The sequence below is a fragment of the Amphimedon queenslandica genome, unplaced genomic scaffold, assembly GCF_000090795.2.
Source record: "Amphimedon queenslandica unplaced genomic scaffold, v1.1 AMPQUscaffold_13430, whole genome shotgun sequence".
In the NCBI taxonomy this organism is placed as follows: domain Eukaryota; kingdom Metazoa; phylum Porifera; class Demospongiae; order Haplosclerida; family Niphatidae; genus Amphimedon; species Amphimedon queenslandica.
Genome location: NW_003546334.1, coordinates 1 through 13,663, shown reverse-complemented (window position 1 = coordinate 13,663; position 13,663 = coordinate 1). Strand labels below are relative to the sequence as shown.

Sequence of the window (13,663 nt, the reverse complement as noted above, 5' to 3'; positions counted from 1 at the left end):
CCCCCCCAAAATTTTTGTGGTGAAGTATAAAATTAGTTTTATCTATGTAAACTGTGAAACAGCTGCAGTGCTTGACTGTGTAAACAGTGTGTAAACCACAAAGGAGCTCATTTAAGAGGCCTAATCTTCTAAATTTTGACTTTCCAAATGAAATCCTGCAAGCCTGGTTGACCGCACCCACTAATTATCCCACCCATATCATTAAGGCCCCCCTAGAAATTCAATCCTAGAACCGCCACTGGCAGTAATCATTCTGTAAAATAACTCAGCCTCCTGATGTGACATTCTTTTTAGTGACTTTATGACCATTACCATTGCCTATAAAAATAAGTAGAGCCAGCAGTATCAATACATGGAAAATTATGACGAAGTACATTTTTGTACAAATCCATTTTTATGCATTTGTTGTCTTTATTATAAGGAAATAGAACTACAACCAACTATTACAGACTGTGGAGTGTTTGTTTGCAAGGTAATACATTTAGCACAAATAGCTACTTCATTTATGCTACTGAAACAGTATACTGACAGAGGCATTACTGCCTTTAACAAAGATAGATGTCCACGTAAGGTAGCTGATTTTAGTAATTGTGTAAGAATTTTTACAGAGATTCAGAGAAATCCTGAAACATACAGAACATGGCTCTTGTAAGAAATAATAAACCAGTTCAAGTTGTCTTCTTAATTTTACAAAATTTACACTATAAAAGTATTTTAGTAAAATGACAAGCATTAATAATTATGTTTTGAATAACAATTGGTTTAAATTGGTGAATGAGTTGACAACATTAATTGGTGCTACCCATTGAAAAACAATATGATAGTTACAGACCACAGAGGTAAATGATTTTTATTTATGATTATTATTAATAAATACCTGTTGCAGGCCTAAGTTCAGAAATTGAGTGCCATGTTAATCTCATCATTTTCTGACTGAAGTCAGAAAATGACAAGTGGAGATGAAGAAGGTATGTGTACAGCCTCAAATTTACATAAATCAAACTTTATAAACCATCAAGATTGTGATGAAATTTCTATCATTGTACGTGACTTCCCTGATACTGTTGTGGCGAAGGGTAGAATTGTTTGTTGCTATTATTACCACTATTATTTTATTGTTATGCAGCAGGTTTGATAATTAGTTTAATTATTACTCAGTTTTTGTAACCATTTTTTGCTTGTATACATTAGCACTCTCTCTTTCTATGTATTCATTGTTTTCTCCTGTCTGTCTCTCTTAATCATTGCTGATTGTATTTGTTGTTGACTCTGAGCTATTATATGGAAGAGATCATTTGATAAATGAATAAGTTTAGTTACTAACTGACATGCAGTTTATGACAGTGATGATTATCAAAAAGATTCCTATACAGCTAGTGTGTTACAATTTGCATGCAAAGTAGTCACAAATATGTTCCCATACATGTTCCTACATCACAATTTTTTCAAGGTCTGAAGCTCAGTAGCTGTGTAATTATACCTAAAGCTTCAAAAACTTTTTGTGACTCATTGTAATGCAAGTAAAGTTTAAGCCCCAACCACAGAGCATTTGGCCATTAACAAAATGATGTAATTAATACCACATTTACTTTGCAGGCACAACATATATTTTGTATTTGGAGGAATTTGCTTTCCTGCACTACAAAGAGATTAAAATTGAAAAAGCAGTAGCACTGAGTTTACTTATTGTGGCCAGAAGTAAGAGCTATTGTATTGATACTGCTACACTCTAGTTATTCTTATAGGCATTGGTAATGGCGATAAATTCACTTAAATGAGTCTCACATCAGGAGGCTGAACTATTTTTACAGCAATTGCAATGATTGCATCAACCATGGCTCTAATATCCATGCATCAACTCAGTGAATTTCATTGTGTTAAATTGAATACGACTTCTTATAGTATTTATCTAATAAACATTAGTGGTATCAATTTCAGTCTCTCAGTGGTTGATAATATAGGGGGAAGCCTCCAACTTTTGATGCAGCACAAACAGATAACAGGCCCGTAGCCAGGGTTACAAAAAGGGGAGTGACAAAATATGAGTTACATGAAATGGGGGTGACAAAGTATCGAGTTACATAAAATGAGAGGTGACAAGTTGGACTGCATGCACATGAAATACCACAAATACATGTTTGATTTAAGCAAACAAACAAAGGTACTAACTCAAAAGGGGGGTGACATGTCACCCCAATCACCCACCCTGGCTACGGGCCTGGATAATTACCTAGTTGAGCTTAGCCCCAATAGACCTATGGAGTGAGCTGGCGCTCTCTATGGTTCCGTTCCGCATTCTAGACAGGTTCCGCTCCACGCACTGTTGTATACGTGCGCGGAACCTTGCGGAACATTCCACGACTATTCCGCAGAATTCCGCATTCTAGTAACACCCTGTAATTGAAGCTAGAAAGGGCTTTCTTGTCGCTTGGAAAGCATCCCTTCTAGATTAAGGTCTTTTCCACTCCTATTCGCTCGTTCTAGATCACATATCCCAGGAAATAGTGGGTGGGCGCGTCAGGAAATGATGTCACATGATTGGAAAAGATGGCGACTGAAAAAAAAGCAGTAGTAGGGACTTCTAACACCTAGGGGATGCTCTAAAATAAAAAAAACTAAACCCTAACCCCAACCCTAAAACAATAGCTAACTAGGGGACTCCTAACATAACTAGGGGACATAGCTAACTAGGGGACATAGCTAACTAGGGGACATAGCTAACTAGGGACACCTAAGCTAATTCAAAGCCTGCATTGCGTGAGTCATTTCCTGCACACCCACCCACTATTTCCTAGGGCCGATAACTTTAGGAGATCCTAATTCTTTCTCTCTCCACCAGCGTCTTCCTTCCTCGTCCCCAGTAAAGCAGACCACCACTGTTCAGTAAAGAGGAGGGGAAGAAAACGATGTCAACAGCTTCACTGCTTTGCCCCTTCCTTGTCAGCCATTGCATGAAATGTGCTTAATACTGGTTAGTGATGGGCGATATATCAATTCTTTATCGATATAAACGATATTTTACGGAATCAATTTGAATCATTATCGAAAATTTTATGCAATTTTCATCGATCTATTGACCACGCCCATTTATTAAGGTTAAATAACTAATTTTAATAAGTAATTGCACTGTTGAACTGCAAGAAAGAGGCAACTGACCAGTTGTTAGCTCAGCCTACCCCAATAAAAAGAGAAACAAGGCTTAAGAGCATGGAAATGATCTTCTCTCATGTCCAGTACAGTGCCAAAATCATTAGCTACACCCTTGACACACCCCTAAATGAAGGTGTGGTTATCGTATTGTTAATATGTGGTTCAGACGGTTCATTCATTCATTAAACTTGAAGTATGCAAGCATGAACCACAATAATCGATATTTCCTCAAAAAGTCCATTATCGATCGTTATCAAAAATTAGGAAAATTGTCATATCGCCCATCACTAATGCGGGTATGCGCATGCTCAATATGGTTATTAACTAGTTAATTCCTTAAAATGGCGTCATATAGATACGATATATTTTACATAGTATGGTAGACAGTTCTGTATCCGTTTTAGCGGACCCTTGGCCTCGGCCTTGGGTGTTACTGGTTGGATAGTAACCCTCGGCTTCGCCTCTGGCTGCTATCCAACCAGTAATACCCTCAACTTCGGCCTCGGGTCTGCTAAAACGGATACAGACCTGTCTACCATACTATATATATTATATATATACATACTGTTAGTTTGTTTACCAGTTGGAAGAATAAAATTGAGCTTCATATATCTTAATAAAGATAAAAGAAGAGAAACAATAAGAGACAGAGCTGCTGGGAGTTTAGATGTCTTCTCTCCTGATGTAGTACTGCCTGACTTGCTGTCTACTGCAGCTTTGAATGAGTGAGAGTGGCGGCCATTAGCTAGTCTACTGGAGGTAGCTTGACAGTAGTTCCACAGTCCAATACTTGCTCTCCATTGAGAGACATCAATCATCTTGTACTATAGTATGGAGGACAATGAGAGAATTAGGTAACTTAAGTAGCTATTTCAGTGATCACCTACACTACAATAAAAAAAAAGAAGGAAGAAGCCATATAGCAACAAGAAATATGCTAGATAGAATGTAGTTATTAGCTAAGGGCTGTTATAATAACATTCATGCGTACTCTATGATTATAACCATGTAGTTTATAATATTATGTCCTGATGTTGCAGTTAGAGTCAAATAGATCTATACATATATGAGTATTCATGATCATTATCAATGTCATGTGAGAGTGATTCTCTACTACATTGGTATTACAGAACTTACCATTATTATGACCAAATACGGTCATTTCACACAATAAAAGCCACACTCTCTACTTAGTATATTATGCATGTGTTATTATCAGTGTCTGAATAGAAATTTATAAATTATTATTATACTGAACTTATGAATGTTCAATGTTTATTCCATACTAACGTAGCTACATGTACATAACAATATTATCAATTTATAGTTAGCTATTATTGTTCACTTCTAGTCTCGTGCCCTGCCCCTTCGTTCACTTCTATCTCCTCTTCTCTCCTCCTCCTCATATTAACATATATACATATAATAATATGTAATGATATATTATATACATATATAATATATGATCATTATACATATGTAATGATGGTTTCAGATGTGTATTATGCATTGGTGATGATTATTGTTGGTTGTTTAATCTTAGGGAGAAAGAGTACTGGTAAATGGCATAAAAGAAGCGGGTGAATTATACTCATCATTAATTGTCACACGTAATAACTGTACATACTCTACTACTGTTATTCCAGTTATTATGGTCATTTTGCAGATCAGATCATCTCATTTCTGTAAAAGTGAATAATTTAAGATGGCTTCTGATATACATGTATATACTACTATATCAAGAGTACATGGAACTATAGCACAATGGGAGAACAGAGGTAGGGGAAAGAGGACTGGTGAATGGCATAAGAGAAGTGGGCTGTGATTGAACTATACTCATCGTTGTCACAAGTAATAACTGTACATAGTGTTACTCTACTACTGTTATCATTATTGTCATTATGAGGAAAGAGCTATGGTATTATTTCTGTCACTGTCAGAGTGGGTGATGTATTGATGTTCCTTTTAATTGTTACAATTCTGTAGCATAAAGTGTCTACTACTATATGTGAACTACTTTTATGTAAACAGCATCTTTTTTCACATCATGAAGTATTACTAATTGCCAATTACATTTTGATGAATGAAGGAAGAGGAAAGAGAAAGGAATAAGAAAGAATAAAAATGACATGCAAGTGGTCACTATTAAAGTGCGAAGCACAGCATTTGTTATTGTTGCATCATCATTCCTGAGTACAATACTATTATTGATTGCAATTAGGCTACTACTATGTAATAAACTCCTACATTCATTCCAGATCAAATTTGGCAATCTCTATACAACATTCATGCTCATTTCAATCTCTGTTTATAAGTCAATGAGCAAAATCTTTAATGTATCCAACAATCAGAAGCTAATTAAAGGAAAAGGGAGGGTAGAAGTCAAAGGTGAATAGATCAATAGGTGGTTAATACTCCAGAACCAGCATGAAGAATGGCTGTATCAATGTATGGGTAAGGTATATAAGTAAATACTAAAATTACCATTTTGAAAATCAAGGAACTGCGTTAGCGTAAGACTCTAACTGCATATAATTATTGCCGACATCAGTGTCATCTCCTCCGCATTCAAAATTATTGGGCAAAGCCCACTGACGTGAAGTATTCTTGTATGTATGTAGCTGTGTTTGGGTGTGACTAGGAAGAATGGCCGAAGCCCTTCAATGTTTTACATTCTTCCTAGTTATTATCTATTAAATTATTTGGGGACATACATGATGTGCATGTATGCATGATGACATGCATTCATTGTATGAATTCCATTCTTGTACGAAACCACACATAATTATTATTAAATTACTATTTTAATTCAAATAGTGCAGTATAGTAAAAGATATTATTAGTAACCACCCATATAACTAGTTAATTAACCATTATAACTATTAATAACCACACCCACAAGTGATTAACTCTTAGTCAAATAGTAATACACAGAGTAACTAACTACTATTAATGCCACACCCACTAATAATAAAGTACAGTATATTCACGAGTTTCTTGTGTGCAGAGATTCTTTTGCATCAGCTGGACTTTAGCTTGTAACCTTGTAGCTCTCTCTTCTCTTAGTCTCCTCCTTAATTCAGAGGCTTCCCTGGGGAAAGAGAGGGGGAGAGAGAGAGAGAGAGAGAGAGAGAGAGTAAGGTACATGTAAAAACCCATGGTTTTAGCCCATGATTTTTTCCAAAAAATGGCTCCAAAATCACCCCAAATTTTTATTACATTTTCTGATACACATTGATGTCCTTATGCTGTGTAGAAAGTTTGAGCTGATTCCAATTTCAATTTTTCAAGTTACGGCCAATTTTTTTAAAGTACCCAAGGCTATTTTGAAAAATACCCAAGGCTATAGCCCATGATTTTTTCCAAAAAATGGCTCCAAAATCACCCCAAATTTTTATTACATTTTCTGATACACATTGATGTCCTTATGCTGTGTAGAAAGTTTGAGCTGATTCCGATTTCAATTTTTCGAGTTATGGCCATTTTTAAAAACGGCCAAATTTTGAAAAATACCCAAGGCTATAGCCCATGGTTTTTTCCGAAAAATGGCTCCGAAATCACCCCAAATTTTTATTAAATTTTTTTATACATATTGATGTCCTTATGCTGTGTAGAAAGTTTGAGCTGATTCCAACTTCAATTTTTAAAGCTACGGCCATTTTAAAAAATGGCTGATTTAAAAAAAATACCCAAGGCTATAGCCCATGGTTTTTTCCAAAAAATGGCTCCGAAATCACACCAAATTTTTATTACATTTTTTGATACATATTGATGTCCTTATGCTGCGTAGAGAGTTTAAGCTGATGCCAGCTTCAATTTTTCAAGTTATGGTGAGCTAAAATGCATGCAAATTCTAAAATGTTCAGACTAAACTATTCCTAAATCATGCATGTAAATCTACATGTACATACACTTACATGTATAAACAGATTCCATTATTTATTTATTATTATCTGACCTTTGCTAATATGATCAGTGACTCCTGGTTCATCTGATTTCTTCTTATCTTTATTGAATTGTGCTAACTCTAACTTTGTATCAAAATCATCAGTCCATGAATGAGGCTATTAATAATTAATTAATTAATTATTGTTAATTAATGAAGACCACACCCACCATTATTTGACGAATAGCTGAGCTGTACTGATGCCAGGAGACCTCTCCTTCATGTAGTAAATATTTATGAAATAATAACTTGAAATGCTACAAAGAAAAAGAAGTACATGTACACATGTGTATATAAGAACACACGTGTACATGTAACTATACAGTATAGTAATACATGTACATGTACAATATGAAATAGAAATTGAACTACATGTAAACAACGATTTATTGTGGAATATTTCTAAGAATACACATGTAGCTGGTATTTATTAGAACTGTAAAAATTTTCTCAAACTTTAGACAGTACCTCTGTCTTATTCTGCAGCTGCTAAAAGCTCAAAAAGTGGCCACATAGTTGTACATGTATACCATATGTACATGAATGTCTTTGGTGGACTGTTGCTAATTATTACAGGTAATTGTATTTCTCCATAAAGTAAGTACATAATAATAATGATAATGATATATTAGTATACTCTTACTGTGAATGATGATAATCCAATGTCATATGCAGGATGGACCTCAAAGTCTCCTGGTTCGTGTTTCCATAGCAACTCGCCAGTCTTACCACTAACAGCATAAGTACAATAATGACCCAATGACTCCAACTAAAGAAAAATAATGATAATAATAATAATAATAATAATAATAATAATAATAATAATAATCATACATGTAATTTAATAATATGTGACCATAATTGACAAAAGGTACCTTATGGCGGGTAGTGAAATTTGCCTTTATAGCCAAGAAAATCCAACTTCCTGAGCTCCATTTATCATAAAATTACTCCACAGGTTGCAAAAAGTTACTATATAACTTTTAAACACAATAGATGTCCAACAGAGCAGTCACAGGTTGATATTTTTCATTATAATGATGAATTTTAAAATCCGCCATAAGGTACCTTTTGTCAATTATGGTCACATATTTAAAATTTAAAACTTAAAGTAAATGTACATGTGTTCAAATTAAAATTCTATTATAAATATAAAAAGTACAAAATTTTTTACTTTTTGATGCTCCATCTTTTCCTGTTCTGCTCCTCTTCTCATCCTATCACAAATAAACATTGAAAATAATAAAATATGTGCAGCATTCAATTTCACTCTCTCTCTCCCTCTAAGCCTCTTACCTTCTCTTGTCACTATCTCCTCCAATATTATCATTATTATTATTATTATTGTCATAGTTTCCATTAATTCTTCCTCCTACTAGTATAACTCCAGCTGGACTCTTCTTGATGCTAATGGCAGACACTAACAAACTACCTTCACTATAAGAGGAGGGGACAGTTATTACAATATTAATTAAAGGTGTGCATTAATTAGAATGTTATCGTCACCTGGAAATTGGGATTTCCTTTTCGTTTAGTTTTTGGCTCCACATCAGTTTGAGGTTGTGATTATAACAACTGAGAGTCCAATCAGAATACAGGACTGCTATCACCTAAATTGAAAAATAAATACATGAGAACATGTAGATACATTTCTTCCTCTCTCTCTCTCCTAACCTGCTTCCGTACTTGTACCACTGACTGGTACGGTTGTAGGAAACCGGTTGTCATAGCAACAACACGTGACGTCTTTGACAATGACACCTACAAACAAACAAAATATCTTCATCCTCTCTCTCTCTCTCTCCCTCCCCCTCCCTCTTTCTCCCTCCCCCCTCTCTCTCTCTTACATTCTTATTACTGTGTTTGATCCCATGGTGTCCAAGATAAGAAGGTGTATAATGGCGTGAGTATACATTGAGTATCTTATCAGCACTGACTAGTATAACATCTAGTAATGGAGGGAGAGAGAAACAAATAATTAAAATATACATGCACTAATAGATTCCCCAGGTAAAGATACATGCAGGTATGTACATGTAGAGAGTTCATTTTGTGGTAAAAACCATTTTAGCAACAGGACCAATTCTGGAAACATTGCCTGTATTAACTACATGTAGTTGGATTTATGTACCTTTATGAAGTCTTAGTACTATGGTATAACATTACCTGTTTGTCCATCACTTTCCAAATCAGTTACAATAGGCAAAGGACTGAATTTTAAAAAGTATAAAGATATGACACCATTGATAATTTTTTCCTTACAGTTTTTCATTTCTAAGAGGGAATTTCTGATTGGCATAATTCTCTCTCGCCGCCCTTTCCTCAGTAGTTACGTTCAGTACTAGTCTAAACTCTAGAGTGTCCTGTGATCTTAATAGGAACGCTAATACTGAACAAGATATGAAGAGGAACAGTATCTCTTGAAATGTGATCCATTTAAATACACCAGGACCATCCATTGCAGCACGCACGTGACTGACAATGCCACTCCTTCCAAGTAATACCACTAATTAAACTTTAGTTATAATAACTGCTAGATCTACTCTAATCACTAAATTAAGCTCTACTTTAAATTATTCTATTTTTAAATGTAGGAAAATGACTTCTCATAGTACTACTATGACCGCTAGATACTGAATGATATCCACTTGATGCATCACTGTATACACTGGTAGCATCTTCCTCATCACCTTTTTTAAAAAATCTTTTAATCAATGCAGATATTTCAATAGTCTTGGCTAGTGATAATGCAGTGTGGCCTTCATTAGATTTAATGGTTGGATCAGCATTTGATTCTAATAATAGCTTAACTATTTCATGACTGCCATTAGCACTGGCAATCATTAAGGCATTCCAACCATCTTCCTTTTGAACATTAGGATCAACTTGTTCGTTCAGCAACAACTTAACTAATTGAGTGTGGCTATTCAGACAAGCCAACATAAAAGCATTCCAGCCATCTTTCTTTTGAACATTAGGATCAACTTGTTCCTTCAGCAACAACTTAACTATTTGAGTGTGTCCATTTTCACAAGCCAACATAAAAGCATTCCAGCCATTTTTCTCTTGAACATTAGGATCAACTTGTTTCTTCAGCAACAACTTAACTATTTGAGTGTCACCATTTTTACAAGCCAACATAAAAGCATTTACTCCATCGTTTGCTTGAACATTAGGATCAACTTGTTTCTTCAGCAACAGTTCAACTATTTGAATGTGACCATTTTGGCAAGCTGACATAAAAGCATTCCAACCATCCTTCTTTTGAATGTTAGGATCAACTTGTTCCTTCAGCAACAGTTCAACTATTTGAATGTGACCATTTTGACAAGCCAGCATAAAAGCATTCCAACCATCTTCCTCTTGAATACTATGATTAACTTGTTCCTTCAGCAACAGTTCAACTGTTTGAATGTGACCATTTAAACAAGCAAACATAAAAGCATCCCCCCCACTGTTTTCTTGAACATTAGGGTCAACTTTCTCCTTCAGCAACAGTTTAACTATTTGAGTGTGACCATTTTGACAAGCCAACATAAAAGCATTCCAACCATCTTCCTTTTGAACATTAGGATCAACTTGTTCCTTCAGCAACAGTTCAACAATTTGAGTGTGACCGTTTTTACACGCCGCCATGAAAGCATTTGCTCCATCTTTTCGTTGATGTTGACAATCAACTCCTTTACTAATCAATAGCTCAACAACCTCATAGTAACCACTATAACTAGCAATCAATAAAGCATTTGATCCATTTGATTTCTTCAGGTGAGGATTAGCATTAGCTTGTAATAACATGTGAATGATTGAAATGTGATTATGTTCACTGGCTGTCATTAGTGCAGTCCATCCATGATTGTCCTGGATGTTAACATTAGCTCCAGCACACAGTAAACTGTGTACAATGTCCTCATGTCCTCTTTCACAAGCTAACATTAGTGCTGTCCAATTTTCTTCATTAGTATGATCAATATTAACAGTTTCTAGTTGAAGAAGAAACTCTACTGCTTCATTATTACCAGCTGTGACTGCCTCAAGGAGAGCTAGTTCAAAGGTGAAGTTCATATTCTCATCTTCTTGAAGGACAGGATCATCATTAATGTATAAACTAAATATACCAATGAGACGTATAAACTGTAACTTTCCTCCAGTAGATTCTATTAAACTATCAGCTGTAGAACCATGTACAGAATATTTGATGATAACAGATCCAGAAGATATTGTGATATATTTCATTATTGACTGCTGGTGTCCCACTGGAAGTAAGTTGTGGATCAGTAGAGAGAGTCCATTGATGGTGCTACCGTGCCATTGATTATGAAGCTTCATTACAATCATTGGCATCTTTGATGTGTCTGGCATATATTTTCCATATATGGACTTTAATGATTCATGAAGATGTTTTACTTGAGCTGAAAAACGAAGTTTGTCAGCTTTGTCCTTATATTTATTCAATTCAATGACAATATCAAATTTATCACCATCATTGAATTTAAAATCTTTTAGAAAGACTTCGCCCATGTCCACTATCAGATTGCAATCAATTAAATCATAAAATGGATGAATAATTTTGAAAGTTTCATCTAATGATGCATTTGTTAGTTTATCATTCCAATGCATGTAGGCCTCTAACCATATGGTAAGACTACGTAATATTTTGGGATCCTTTTCAATTTTTTGCTCGAGACATAGTCGCGTATGCATAATTAAAATAGGAAATTCTTTCTTGAGGTCAATTAGTGCAAGCAATATAGTCTTCTCATCTCCTGCTGAGTGAAACATCACTTCTTCCTGTGATAATGTGATAGCACGGTAACTTCTAGCTGACCTTGGTGCACTTTTTTGTAAGTTCCTTCTAATGTCTTGTACAAGTTTGTTTTCTCTTCTTCTGCTCAGTGCATTAATCACATCAGCCCATGTTGCTGTAGGGGCTACATTCAGCCATTTGGAGTACAATGCTGACTTTCGCTCATCAATTTTTACATTTTCTGCTTCAATCTTTGAAATGTCAGAATAAGTAAGTTGAGGTAAACAATGACCAAATGGTTTCCAGTCAACAAGTGGTTCAAGCCATTGAGTTAGCAATGAAATATCAGGTCGATCATCAATCATAGGACCAGGATTGAGTTCAACATCTCCTGATAAGAGGAGGAGCATATGTAGACAAACAATCAAATAGAGATCATTGTATATCAGGTTAGAACTGCTGCTTCCAGATAAGACTACTGACTGGAGGTAATTTGTATCAGTAACAGTAACACCAGTAGTACATTGTACTTGGTAGCAGTTACCTAATAATAAATACCAGTAAATATACAAGTACAAAGTTGCAATTGTTGTTTACCTGTTGGAGAAATCATCAAGATGTGTCTTAATAAAGAGAGAGAGAGAAAGAGGAGGAGGAGAAAAGTAATAAGAGACAGAGCTGCTGGCAGTTTAGATGACTTCTCTCCTGATGTAGTACTGCCTGACTTGCTATCTACTGCAGCTTTGAATGAGTGAGAGTGGCGGCCATTAGCTGGTCTACTGGAGGCAGCTTGACAGTAGTTCCACAGTCCAATACTTGCTCTCCATTGAGAAACATCAATCATCTTGTACTATAGTATGGAGGACAATGAGAGAATTAGATAACTTAAGGTGTAGCTATTCCAGTGATCACTTGCACCACAATAAAGAAAGAAGGACTTTATAAAAGGAATTGAAGAGAAGATCCTTTCTAGTACTACAAAGCAATAGTAACATTCACTAGTTAATCAAAGGAACAAGCTTTCCCTGTAAACTGAAATGCAGCAGTACAAATGTACTAGACATGTACCACTGTACAAGAATGGGTGTATCAGTGTATGTGTGTGGTATATAGGACCTCATGAAAATAGTTATTGGAACACACCAATAACACTGAATACCATTATCAATAATGATTATAATTTGTAGTGCTAGTGCATGTGAGGATGTCATGCCCACTAACAGAATTTGTTGCATATTATTTAACTATTACATGTATACATTATGATAAAGATGTTCTCAGTAGTTATGTCACTTTCTCTCAGAATTGACTAGATATATGTTAATGAGTAGAGAGAAGGCTGGCTATGTGAGCATGTATATGGATCTAATATTTTGAAAAAAATAAGTTGCTATAGGTAATACTGAGCAATAATAGCTACACAATGTCTGCATAAGCTTGAGAAAATAAAAATAATCTAAGTATATTTACAAATTGACTTTATTGGATAGAGCTATATTCTTCAAGGAGTGGCTCTCGTAGTTGAGGATAATCTTGAGAATGTTGAACAACAGGTTCTGTGTGACGACACAATGAAGAAACCTTTTGATACAAGAAAATAACTTTATCCAATTGATTTGTTGATAGAAGAACATGGTATGCTAATATAAAACAGAAAATTAAAATGAAGTAATAATTTGAAAAAGTGAAAAACAGCACCAAGTACTTTGAAGAATGCCTGTCAATATATTGACCGATTAACATGGCAAAATTTAAAGCCAAAAGCAATGAAAGGTTAAGCAAATTGAGGGCTTTGTTCCTAAAGGGCATTGAACATGTCTGGA

At 35.1% G+C, this 13,663-nt stretch overlaps 1 protein-coding gene across 1 annotated transcript; it reads right to left on the bottom strand.

Moving 5' to 3' along the window:
- Positions 1 to 6,146: 6,146 nt before the first annotated feature.
- Positions 6,147 to 9,580, bottom strand: LOC105312576 (uncharacterized). The gene is made up of 11 exons (XM_019995850.1): positions 9,359 to 9,580; positions 9,263 to 9,306; positions 8,944 to 9,044; positions 8,771 to 8,857; positions 8,603 to 8,706; positions 8,393 to 8,533; positions 8,271 to 8,313; positions 7,740 to 7,865; positions 7,267 to 7,353; positions 7,109 to 7,214; positions 6,147 to 6,241 (listed from the first exon to the last, which is right to left on the bottom strand). The coding sequence occupies exons 1-11, from the start codon at positions 9,553 to 9,555 to the stop codon at positions 6,225 to 6,227; spliced, it is 1,053 nt and encodes a 350-aa protein (XP_019851409.1). The 5' UTR covers positions 9,556 to 9,580; the 3' UTR covers positions 6,147 to 6,224.
- Positions 9,581 to 13,663: the final 4,083 nt, after the last annotated feature.

Excerpts from the sequence above, each read along its gene's own strand:
- LOC105312576 (XM_019995850.1), bottom strand. The coding sequence starts at position 9,555 with ATGGATGGTCCTGGTGTATTTAAATGGATCACATTTCAAGAGATACTG. Across the intron at positions 7,866-8,270 it reads AAAAGATGGAGCATCAAAAA|TTGGAGTCATTGGGTCATTA; the intron begins GTAAAAAATTTT and ends ATTTTTCTTTAG. Across the intron at positions 7,215-7,266 it reads CAGCTATTCGTCAAATAATG|CCTCATTCATGGACTGATGA; the intron begins GTGGGTGTGGTC and ends AATTATTAATAG.